At 40.2% G+C, this 12,744-nt stretch overlaps 2 protein-coding genes across 16 annotated transcripts in view; one reads left to right on the top strand and one right to left on the bottom strand.

The window, feature by feature from the left end:
• ENTPD1 (ectonucleoside triphosphate diphosphohydrolase 1) overlaps positions 1–9,188 on the bottom strand; it is a 190,993-nt gene extending 181,805 nt beyond the window's left edge. For 2 of the 11 annotated variants that reach the window (XM_063710332.1, XM_055352601.2), the window contains exons 1-2: positions 8,916–9,065; positions 5,312–5,421 (exon numbers count right to left, since the gene is read on the bottom strand). The gene's annotated coding sequence lies outside the window, so the exon portion shown is untranslated. Of the gene's footprint in view, positions 1–5,311; positions 5,422–8,878 lie in introns of all 11 variants that reach the window. The other 9 variants (XM_055352593.2, XM_019035060.4, XM_055352604.2 and 6 more) reach the window with 9 other exon arrangements.
• Positions 9,184–12,744, top strand: part of TCTN3 (tectonic family member 3) — a 29,521-nt gene continuing 25,960 nt past the window's right edge. For all 5 annotated transcript variants that reach the window (XM_019035346.4, XM_019035345.4, XM_055352586.2 and 2 more), the window contains exons 1-3: positions 9,184–9,592; positions 9,760–9,883; positions 10,200–10,318. In XM_019035346.4, coding sequence (XP_018890891.3) covers positions 9,337–9,592; positions 9,760–9,883; positions 10,200–10,318 — 499 coding nt within the window. In that variant the 5' untranslated portion in view covers positions 9,184–9,336. The remainder of the gene's footprint in view (positions 9,593–9,759; positions 9,884–10,199; positions 10,319–12,744) is intronic.

Below are 12,744 nucleotides of genomic sequence, written 5' to 3'. Positions count from 1 at the left end.
GTTTATAAATACATTTTTATCTTATCTTCATTTTTGAGGAATCTTTTGCTGGGTATACAATTTTAGGTTAGCTTCCTTAAAGATATTCGACTTTTTATAACTTCCATTATTTTTGTTGAAAAGTCAGGTGTAGGCCGGGCGCGGTGGCTCACGCCTGTAATCCCAGCACTTTGGGAGCCCGAGGCGGGTGGATCACGAGGTGAGGAATTCAAAACCAGCCTGGCCAAGACGGTGAAACCCCATCTGTACTAAAAATAAAAAAAAAAAATTTAGCCTGGCGTGGTGGCAGGTGCCTGTCATCCCAGCTACTCTGGAGGCTGAGGCAGAGAATTGTGTGAACCCAGAGGCGGAGTTTGCAGTGAACTGAGATCGCACCATTGCACTCCAGCATGGGCGACAGAGTGAGACTCTGTTTCAAGAAAAGTCAGGTGTTATTGTTGCTGTTTCGAAGGTAATATGTCTTTTTAAGCTATACATTTTAAAGATTTTCTCTTTGTCAATTTTTGGGATTTGAGTAAGATATCCCCATGTATTATTTTCTTTTAAATTTATCTTGTTTGGGTTTTGTAGAGCTGGAATCTACAGATTGATAACATTCATTTATTTGGGAAAATATTCAGCCAAAATATCCTAATATATTGCTGTGTCTACCCCATTATCTCTCTCCTTTCCTTCTGGGGCCCAATTACATATCAGTATTTCTACCACTCTCCCCACATTGTCTCTTACATTCTTTTCTGAATTTTCAACACATTTTCCCATGTTTTATACTAGATCTTAACAAATAATCTAGTTTTTCAGTTCACTAATCTTGCCCTCTGCTGTGTTTAATCCACTGTTAAACCAATCTAAGGGTTCTCAATTTCCATTATTGTACTTTTCAGTTCTAGGATTTACATTTGATGCATTTTCATAGGTTTCAGTCTCTGGTGAAATTCTCCATCTTGTCAGCTATTTTACTGAATATATATTAATCATATATATATTTTAAGTCTATACCAATAGTTATGACCTCTTATTGGGACCTAATATTATTAATTTGTGTTTTTTAATTTGATCTTCTAAACATTTGTCTGTTTATCTTTTCACATAACCAACTATTGGTTTTATCAATTACTGATTTTTTATTTGTTTTTAATTTTTAATTTCCTCTATTATCTTTATGAATTCTCTTCTTTATCTTTTAATTTGTAATTTGTTTGCTTACTAAATTGTAAGATTAAGTTTAGGATTATTTTAAATATTTCTTTTTAAAAAATAAAAGTACTTGAAAATATAAAAGTTCTCTAAGTTCTATTGGCTTTGTTCTATGTATTCTAGTTGTTTAACTTTCATTTTTAATTAGTTTGTAATTTTTGTGTTTATTTTCTTTTAACTCAAGATTTATTCAAAAATGTGATTTTTTCCCTTAATTTCCAAGAGGTTATTTTTGCTGTCCTTTTATGTTAATTTCTAATTTTAATGCATTGTGGCAAGCAGAATGTACTATAAAATCTTTGCCTTTTTTCTCTTCATTGAGATTTCATTGTGGCATGGTCAATTTTTGTCAATGCTCCAAGTATGATTGAAAATAATTAGTACTATTTGCTTATTAGGTTCAAGTTCTACACCATCTATAGATAAATTGAGAATTTTAAAATCACTTATTTAAATCTTTTTCTCTATTTTTATTATTTAATCTATCTATTTATGGAAGAGGTATGATAAAAATCTTTTACTCTGATGGTGGATTTACCTAGTCTACTCTTTCCACTAGTTATTTGCTTTTATATTTTAAAAATGTCTTTAGATCCACAGCGATTCATTAATTTAACATCTTCTAGGTAGTCTGTAACTTTTATAAAGATGAAATATATATTGCCCTTAAATATAATTCACTTAGAATTTTATTTTTATCTTTATATTTTTAGGATAAGGTCTCACTATGTTGCCCAGCTGGTCTTGAACTCCTGGTCTCAAGCAGTCCTTCTGCTTCAACTTCCCTTCCTGAGTAGCTGAAATTACAGGCACAAGCCACTGCACTAGGCTGGAATTCTATTTTGACTGTCATTACTATTACCACATCTGTTTCCTCCTTATTAGCATTTGCCTATTAAGATTTTATTTCTGGATGGGCACGGTGGCTCAGGCCTGTAATCCCAGCACTTTGGGAGGCTGAGGCGGACAGATCACCTGAGGCCAGGAGTTCGAGACCAGCCTGGCCAACATGGCAAAACCTCATCTCTACTAAAAATACAAAACATTAGCCAGGCGTGGTGGTGGGCACCTGTAATCCCAGCTACTTGGGAAGCTGAGGCAGGAGAATTGCTTGAGCCAGGGAGGTGGAGGCTGCAGTGAGCCGAGATCACGCCACTGCACTCCAGCCTGGGCAACAAGAGCGAAACTTGGTCTCAAAAAAAAAAAAAAAGAATATACTTCTTAATAGATGAATTAAACTTACTCATATTTATTGTAATTATTTATATATTTGGACTTATTTGTTTTATTGTTTTTCCATTTTCTTTTCTTTTTAATAGAGACAGAGATTTGCTCTATTGTCCAGGCTGGAGTGCAGTGCCGTGATCATAGGTCACTATAACCTCAGTTTCCTGGGTGCAAGCGATCTTCCCAACTCAGCCTCTTGTGCAGCTAGGACTATAGGCACGTGCCACCATGCCCAGGTATTTTTTTTCATTTCTTGTAGGAACGGGGTCTCACTATGTTGCCCAGGTTGATCTCAAACTCCTGGCCTCAAGTGATCCTCCAGCCTCAAGCGATCCTCCTGCCTCAGCCTCTCAAAGTGCTGAGACTACAGGTGTGAGTTCCTAATATTTCTTTAACCAATTTAATTCTTCCATTTTCTTTTTTTTCCTGGAACTCATATTAATCAAACATTGGACTTGTAGATTTAATCCTCAGTGTCTCATATTTTCTATTTATTTATCTTTTTGTTCAATAGATTAGATGTCCTTATATTTATCTTCCAAAATTTTAAACAAAAAAGTTAAGGTCAGTAATCATATTAATAGTTTTAATTTCCAAGAGCTCTCTCTTATTCTGATTGCTCCTTTGCCAAATATTCTGCTCTCATGAATGTTTTATTGATTACTTCTCAAATCTCTCTGATATTAACTAAAGAGTGTATCAATTTCTAGAAAGAATTCTCTATTTTTTCCTCAAAGAAAATATCTAGTTATAGGTCCTTTTGAGTACAAAGGCAAACTATTCCATATACCATATAGACCTTCGATGTATTTTCTTGATTTCCATCAACTTTACCTTTTATCTTCTCTCTTACTTGCTATCGCTAGTTCTGGCTACTCTGTGGTATTCTGCTGGAAGGCAGCTGTCTCCTTTCGCTGCAGTGCCTTTCCATGGATATTCTAGGCTGCTGCTTCTTCAGTCAATATCCTTCCAATTTCTTCAAAAATGTATGAAAAATCTTCCATACTGACCATGCTGATGGTCAACCACACCTCCTACTTTTTGTTTTTATAAATATATACCCTTTTAAGTCTTTTAACAGGTATTTTAATAAAATTTCAAAAAAGGGGTCAAATGTGCATCTTTCTTTCCTTCTTACCTCCTTTCTTTTCTTCTCTCTTTCTCTCAATCTCTCTCTTTCTTTTTTTTTCTTTTTTTTGGACAGGATTTTGCTCTGTCACCCAGGCTGGAGTGCAGTGGCACAATCAAGGCTCGCTGCAGCCTCAACCTCTTGGGCTCAAGTGATCCTCCCACCTCAGCCTCCTGGGTAGCTGGAACTACAGGTGTGCACTACCACACCTGGCTAATTTTTATTTTTTGTAGAGACAGGGTTTCACCATGTTGCCCAAGCTGGTCTTTAACTCCTGAACTTAGGCGATCACCCTGCCTCAGCCTCCCAAATTGCTGGGATTATAGGCATGAGCCACCACACTTGGCCCAAATGTGCATTTTTCTTCCATCTTTAATCACAATTCCTAGTTGATTCCTCTCTAATAGATGCAAAATTCTCATGTCTCTCTATAAATGTTAATTATATTTGTTCTAAACTATTTTTCTAACTTGTCCTTTTTAAATTTTTTTTCCTTTTTCCTTTACTTAGAGACTTTGTCACCCAGGGCAGAGTGCACTGGTGTGATCATGGCTCACTGCAGCCTCAACCTCCCTGGCTCAAGCGATCCTCCTGCTTCTGCTTCCCAAATGCTAGGATAACAGGTGTGAGCCACTGTACTTGGCCTTGGGTTTTGATGTTTCTTGAATATTATACCCTTTTTTTTGTTTGCTGGGTTTTTTCTTTTTCAAATGTAGATCTTTTGAGTGTGTGTCCACCTTGGTAACTGAGATTCCCTGTTAGCCTATGCACAGGTGGGATCTGCTTATTGCATTCCACCTGCAGGATTTTTGAAGAAGAAAATGGTAGATGTGGAGTTTGACAAGGTGTGTATCTTAGTCCATTTTCTGTTGCTTATAACAGAATACCTAAAAATGGGTAATTTATAAAGAAAAAAATTTATTTCTTACAGTTATGAAGCCTGGGAAGTCCAAAGTCAAAGAGGCATACCTGGTGAGAGCCATCTTGCTGGTGGGACTCCCTTGAGGTGGCCCTGGGCAGTGAGCCTGTGGAGAGTACCCTGATCTGTCCTCTGAAACTATTCTGTCCTCCTATGCCTCTGGGCCTGTGATGGGAGGGGCACCCTCTAAGATCTTTGAAATGCCTTTGGGATCTTTCTTCCCTTGTCTAAAGGAATGGTATCTGTCTCCCTTTTATCCAAACTAATCTCTTTAGCAAACAGTCACTGGGCTGCACCCTTGGTTTCCTCTGCTGAACATGCTTTTTTACTCTTCATGTGGTCAGGCTGAGAGTTATCCAAATCCTTCCACTCTGCTTCCCTTTTCATGATAAATTCTACCTTTAAATTATTCCTTTGCTCCTGAATATCAGCATAAGTTGTCAAATGTAATCATGTAGCTCCTTCTATATTTGGCTTAGGAATTTCTTTTGCCAGATACCCTAGTTCATTAATCTCAAGTTTGGCCCTCCACAATGCCCTCAGGCATGGACACAGTTCAGCCAAGTTCTTTGCCAATTTATAACAAGGATGGCCTTTACTCCATTTTCCAATACCACCTTCCTCAGTTCCATCTCAAATCTCAGTAGAATGGCCTTTACTGTCCATATTTCTATCCGTATTCTAGTTACAATCATTTAACAAATCTCTAAGAAGTTCCAAATGTTCCCTTGTCTTTTTGTTTTCTGAGTCTCGCCAGAATCACCCTTAATACTCCATTCACTGAAATACAGTCACTTTATAGCCTGCTCCTTCAAACTCTTCCAGCCCCTGCTCATTACCTAGCTCCAAAGCTGCTTCCCCATTTTCAGGTATTCGTCATCAGCAAAATCCCACTTCTTGGTTCCAATTTTCTGTCTTCGTTCATTCTCTGTTGCTTATAACAGAATGCCTGAAACAGGATAAGTTATAAAGAAAAGGAATTCATTTCTTACAGTTGTGGAGGCTGGGAAGCCCAAGGTCAAGGGGGCATCTCTTAAGAACCTTCTTGCTGCTGGCAACTCTCTGCAGCATCCCAAGGCGGCACAGGGCATCACATGGTGAGGAAGCTGAGCGTGTTAACTTGCTAACTCAGGTCTCTGTTCCTCTTCTTGTAAAGCCACCAGTTCCTCTCTCATGACAACACATTAATCCATTAACCCGTGAATGGATTAGTCCATTCATGAAGGCAGAGACCTCATGATCAAATCACCTCTTAAAGGTCCCACCTCTCAATACTGCACATTGGGGATTAAGTTTTGAAATGAATTTTGGAGGAGACACGCAAACCTAGTAGTGGGCTAGGACCAGTCTCAACGTGTGGGGCCTCTCTCTTCCTCCTAAATGTCAGAAGCCATCCAGGGCACTGTCCTGCCTTTTCAGTAAAAGTATACATGGACTGCCTCCCGCCACCCCCACCACCACCTTTAGGGGAAAATTCTTCTGCTATCCACTGCAAGCACAAGTAGGGATAAGCTTGAGAGGCTGACCTAGCTCTTCCTAAAGTGGTACTTCAATCAGTAACTCATAGAATTGTCTAAGGGCCACTGTTGATAACAAATACCTTCTTTCTGTGTACTTAGAGCACTCCAAGAGTCACTTCCATTTCTGTATAAGGCCTTTATTATGCAACTGTTGTTTGTCCACCTTCAATTCCATCCCATGTGCCTTCTATTTTTCAAGTATTCTTATAATGTCTGGCCCATGAGAGCACATCTTCATGTATTTCAATTCTGGGCATGTTCATGTATGCACAAGTGTGTGTGTATCTAAGTTTTCTGTAATTTTCAGAGATTTTTGGAAAAGGGGGGAGAAGTGGGAAAAGGACAGAACTTGTTCTTTGTCTGCCATCTCAATATAATCTCCTTGCTAAATTTCCAATTACATATTAAACTCTTTTAATCCCAAACACAGACAACTGCTAGTATCATATGATCTAATTTGGAAATCTCTGCTTCTGAGATGATATCAAATGATCTCAATTTAAGACCTGGTCCCCATACTAAACCTGACATCTGCATGACACATGTGAATAAATTTCATTCTTCATCCACAAAATTATCTTTCAGATTTTAATACTGGATCTCAAAAGTATTGAGAGTTCTATATTACAAAGATTCTTACAAATACAAAACAGCAATACATGCCAGGCACGGTGGCTCATGCCTGTAATCCCAACACTTCGGGAGGCTGAGGCAGGCAGATCACTTGAGGTCAGGAGTTGAGACCAGCCTAGCCTTGTAGCCTACTACAAGTGCAAAAATTAGCTGGGTGTGGTGGGTACACCTGTAGTCCCAGCTACTAGGGAGGCTGAGGCAGGAAAGTTGCTTGAACCTGGGAGGTGGAGGTTGCAGTGAGCCAAGATGGCGCCGCTGCACTCCAGCCTGGGTGACAGGGCAAGACTCTCTCAAATAAGTTAATTAATTAATTAATTAATTAAATCAATAAATAAAACAAGTATAAAAAACAGCAATACAAATAATCTTTTTGCTTAACTATAACAAAAGAGAAAAAAATAACTTTTCTAAAAAAAAGTTCTGTTAAAATTCAAAAATAAGAAAAAGCAACTCAAAAAGATCCGGAAACATTACTTCCTTATCACTCATCTCTAAAATTACTTCAACCAACAGTCTTTTGCCAACGCTAATAAATTCAGAAATAATTTAACACTATTTGAGAGTTGCCATTTAAATTCCAAACTTTGAAATCTAAAATAGCCTCTGATCAGATGTACAATGGAAATTTTATAGAAAGATCATTACATGGTAAATTGGTTGCAAAAAGAAGAAATTTTATAGAAAGAAATACAATCCTGAAATAAAATAAACTAAAAATATTCCTAAGGATTAATTCTAAAGAGTTCAACAAAACAATTTTTAATATATTTTTAAAATATTTAATGCACATCTAACATGTCCCAGACACTGTTCTAGGCATGGGGATATTTCAATGAACAAAACAGACAAAACTCACTATTTTTGGAATTTACATTCTAGTATATACATATGATCATATAATCTGAATAATATGAACTTGGCCTTTTCCTATAGAAATTACTAATAAGGTAAATAAATGTTTTAAGACCAAACACATATCTCCCATAGCTGTCTATCACACAACAACATAAAAACATATTTGAAAATATTTATAACACAGAGAGACTTTTAGCTACTGACTTCAAAACATTAGAAAATAAAGATCTTGTAAGAGAATGCAAGTAAAGTCAAATGTCCTAAAACTTACCTGAGTTAAATGATTCACTTGTAAAGGGAGGTATTGACCAGATTTTAGGTAAGTGTACTAGATTTTAGATAACTCTTAACAGATGTTAATTTATATACTAAAACTAAATATCCAAAATAATCCAGATGTCAGAACCGTGGACATAGGAAAATACTGGGTCTAGGAGGAGCAAGATTTTGATCATCTACAGTCCCACTGTACAATATGGTAGCTACTCACGTCTGTGGTTAACTTTGAATTAATTACAATTTAAAAATTAAAAATTCAGGCCAGGCACAGCGACTCACAGCTGTAATCCCAGAACTTTAGGAGGCCAAGGCGGGCGGGTCACTTGAGGTCAGGAGTTCGAGACTAGCCTGGACAACATGGTGAAACCCCATCTCTACTAAAAATAAAAATAAAAATAAAAATAAAAATAAAAATAAAATTAGCCGGGCGTGGTGGCACGTGCCTGTCATCCCAGCTACTCAGGAGGCTGAAACAGAAGAATCACCTGAATCCTGGAGGCAGAGGTTGCAGTGAGCTGAGATCACACCACTGCACTCCAGCCTGAGCGACAGAGCAAAACACCGTCTCAAAAAAAAAAAAAAAAAAAATCAGCTCCTCAGTCAGGCTAGCCACATTTCAAGCGCACAATTGCCACATAAGGCCGGTGACTACCATGCTGGACAGTGCAGCTACGGTACATTTCCAATACTGCAGGAAAGTCCCATGGCCCGCGCTGCTGTGGGGAATCAGAAGAGGCACGCCATTCCCGGGAAGAACAAAAACCTCCTAGAGAGGCTTAAAAAATTTGCCATTAACACGGGGAAAAAATCTTCTACTTCCATTCCTCCATCTTATTTTCTCACCTCCTAGACAATGTTTCTTTTTTTTATTATTTCTCTCCCTATTTTCTCACATTTTTCCTACACTTTTTTCTTATTTTTCTCTCACTGCTTTTTCTAACAACAAACATGCAGTCCATATTTAATGATTTGATGCATTTCTTTAGGGTTTTCAAAATTTCTCAATGTTAAAATGTAAGGAGCTGAATGAACATTATTTCTAATGTGTCTAAAAAAAAAAAGCCATATTTAGAGGAGACTGTTTTTTTAGGTATGTGACCTTAGGTGTGTTTCCCCCACCTGAGAACATTATTCTTCCACAGAAAGGGTTTCTCACCGTTGGAATCCGGGGTGAAAAAAAATTTGCAATTCTAGTTCCGGCCTCTGGGGTTTCCTTGCACCGGAGGCCGGGCTCAGTCCTCTGGGCCGCGAAGTGGGCGCGGAACCTCTCCGTCCGCCGAACTCCTACCGCCACCTAGCGGAAGGAAGGCGCAAGGGCTCCTTCGTCACTGACGGTTGCCAGGCAACGGAGGCACGGCCCGGCCCGCGTTAAGGAGGAGGGCGCAGACCGAAGGACACCGAAAGATCTGTAACAACCCCACTTTCGATTGGCTGAAGAGCTCTCAGCCTTCTCATGAGCCAATGAGAAGAGGCACGCGGATGGCGTCAGACGCTATGCGACTCCTCCCACCCACGCTCTGGCAACGCGTCTGGAGACCGCGGAGGCTTACGTCGGACCCGGAGGGCCTGAATGCCCCATGGGCGCCCCACAGCTCGCGCTCCTGCAAGTGTTCTTTCTGATGTTCCCCGATGGCGTCCGGCCTCAGCCCTCTTCCTCCCCATCAGGGGCAGTGCCCACGTCTTTGGAGGTGCAGCGAGGGACGGATGGCGGAACCCTCCAGTCCCCTTCAGAGGCAACTGCAACTCGCCCGGCCGTGCCTGGACTCTCTACAGTGGTCCCTACTCTCGTGACTCCCTCGGCCCCTGGGAATAGGACTGTGGACCTCTTCCCAGGTGAGGGAAAACGTTGTGGGGGTGGAAACTTACTTCTGAGATCTAAAATTCTGTGAGCAAAGTTGAGCTGCCACAAAGCAGGAGTGGGGCTGTCGGAAGAAGGAGGGTGAGCACTTGGGAGAGTTTGGGGATCTTCATCCCACTCACTCTGTGTCGTACTTTCATAGTCTTACCGATCTGTGTCTGTGACTTGACTCCTGGAGCCTGCGATATAAATTGCTGCTGCGACAGGGACTGCTATCTTCTCCATCCGAGGACAGTTTTCTCCTTCTGCCTTCCAGGCAGCGTAAGGTGAGCTTCGTTGCTCAGACTGAATCCTAAAGGGGATTGGGGCCTACAATGGGTAACATTTGGATGTAAGAAGAGTTAGTCTTTGTGCCTCCCACCCGTACTTCCACTCCTAGGACATTCCCTTGGTTTCTCCTAGGAATTGCCTTTTCTGATTCTCTAGAGCAGGGCTGGCCAGTAGAATAAGACCTTCGTGTCGTCCTGTAGGTGCTCAAGGAGTCCTCTCTTTGGCATCATCTGGCCGATATTGCTGGGACACTCTTTTTTGGACCTGCCCCGCCCCTTCTAAATATATCTTCTCCCTCCTCTTTCCTCAAAGGTCTTCAAGCTGGGTTTGTGTAGACAACTCTCTTATCTTCCGGAGTAATTCCCCATTTCCTTCAAGAGTTTTCATGGATTCTAATGGAATCAGGCAGTTTTGTGTCCATGTGAACAACTGTGAGTAGAAACATGTTGGTTGTTCTCATTTTCTAACACAGGAGTGTTATCTTTTGTCTTCCCTGGCCCACATTGGAAGAAGAATTGTCTTGGGCCACACGTAAAATACACTAACGATAGCTGATGAGTTAAAAACAACAACAACAAAAAGAAAGCAAAAAAAATGTCATAATGTTTTAAGAAAGTTTACAAATTTGTGTTGTTGGGCTGCATTCATAAGCCGTCCTGGGCTCCATGCGGCCGGTGGGTTGCAGGTTGGACAAGCTTGGTCTAACATTTATTGAGAATTGGCTTTTATTCTGGCCTTTTTTCCATTTCTTTTTTTTAAACTTTTTTTTTTTTTGTCCTTTGAATCTCTACGCCTCTTTCTGCCTCTTCTCTCTTATTACGGAATACATTTGCATTTTTTTTTTTTTTTTTTTTTTTTTTGAGACGGAGCCTCCGCCTGTTGCCAGGAGTGCAGTGCAGTGGCACGATCTCAGCTCACTGCAACCTCCACCTCCCGGATTCAGGTGATTCTCCTGCCTTAGCTTCCCGAGTAGCTGGGACTACGGGTGCGTGCCACCATGACCAGCTAATTTTTGTATTTTTAGTAGAGACGGGGTTTTGCAATGTTGGCCAGGATGGTCTTGATCTCTTGACCTCATGGTCCACCCACCTCGACCTCCCAAAGCGCTGGGATTACAGGTGTGAGCCACCGCGCCTGGCCACATTTACAGCTTTTTATGTTCTGTTGGCTGTGGATCAGAAAACTCATAAAGAACTTTAATTTCAATCCTTTTAATCATTCCTTTTAACTCAGATAATCACAGATAGACTATATTCCCCACTTACTACAATCTCCATGAGGGTACTAACTGAATCCCCAGTGCCTAACACATAGTAAGCACCAAATAATGTTTGAATGAACATCTTTGATAAATGAGTCTATGCCAACCTTATTTTCATTTCATGAGGCAACAGTGTGGGAGGAGCATTAGATTAGGATCTCAGTCCTGCCATTTCCTTACCAGCTATACAGACTTGGGCAAATCCCTTAGCATTTCCAGGCTCGTTTCTTCAACTGTAAAGTGAGAAATAATATCATTGGCTTTGTATATGAAAGTGCTCTACAACTGTAGAGTACAGTAAAGATTAGAGGTTATTATTATTGGGGATGGTTAGTGGACTTAGAAATTTGCTGGTGATGGCTATAACATTTCTAAAGATATGAAGCTAATCTATCTTTTTAAAATGTCTATGAAGCAAAATAATGTTCCTGCACAAAATGGATTTAAATGTCTCTTGCATCCTGGAAGTCACCTCATCCTGATTTCATCTGACTTAATAAGAATTGCAAAACTATATTTGTCTCAGAAAACAACCAGTTTTTGGTTTTGGGGGACTTGAATTTGAAAGCAGTTATCAGAAGCCTTGTGGTTACTTAGATGGTAATAGGGTAAAGGGAACAAGATGAATACTTCATTTTCAGATAAGGTTGTGGCCTGACGCGGTGGCTCACTCCTGTAATCTCAGCACTTGGGAGGCTGAGGTGGGCAGATCACTTGAGGTCAGGAGTTTGAGACCAGCCTAACCAACATGGTGAAACCCTGTCTCTACTAAAAAAACAAAAAATTATCCAGGCATCGTAGTGGGCACCTGTAATCTCAGCTAGTTGGGAGGCTGAGGCAGGAGAATCATGTGAGCCTGGGAGGCTGAGATTGCACCACTGCACTCCAACCTGGGTAACAGAACGAGAGTCTGTCTCAAAAAAAGATAAAGTTGTCTCTTCTTTTCCAAACATTTTACTGCCTTTTAAATCCAGCCTTATGATCATGCTCCAGGGTTATTGCAATGGCACCTACCTGGTGCTCCCTGCTTTTGATCCCCACTCCTGCTCCCCACACCATCCTGCACACTCCTTCAGGATCAGTGGATCTGAACTTTCTTTAAACACCTGAGGGAGGAATATGGCCACTTCCAATAGTAGTTATGGTTCATTACATCAATGAACTTTTCCCTGAACGAGGGTGGGGTGTACATTCATGTTTAGTATGAAAAAGGCAAAAATTTCCCTTTGGTTCTGATTATTTACCTACCTTCCTCACATATACACACATAGCATATACACACAGTATACACAGTTGTGGAGAATCACTTCACTAGATAAATCTTTCCATAACATTGCATTATGTTGCTTCCTTACTGAGAAACCTCCATTACTTCCCACTATCCATAAAATAACATCCAACTTCTTAGCCAGCCAGTCAAATCTCCTATTTGATCCAACTTAGTGTTCCTGGCTCTTTTAGCATTACTCTGTACTTGACCCTCTGCTTTGGCTGAACTCATCTACTCGTCCTCAAGATATGCCCTGTATTTTTCCCAAGTTTGTATTTGCTTTTCTTTCTGACTCTATAGTTCCTTTTTCTCTTTGCATTTTGAAA

The sequence above is a fragment of the Gorilla gorilla genome, chromosome 8 (genome assembly GCF_029281585.2).
Source record: "Gorilla gorilla gorilla isolate KB3781 chromosome 8, NHGRI_mGorGor1-v2.1_pri, whole genome shotgun sequence".
Classification (NCBI taxonomy): domain Eukaryota; kingdom Metazoa; phylum Chordata; class Mammalia; order Primates; family Hominidae; genus Gorilla; species Gorilla gorilla.
This window is presented reverse-complemented; position numbering and strand designations above follow the sequence as displayed.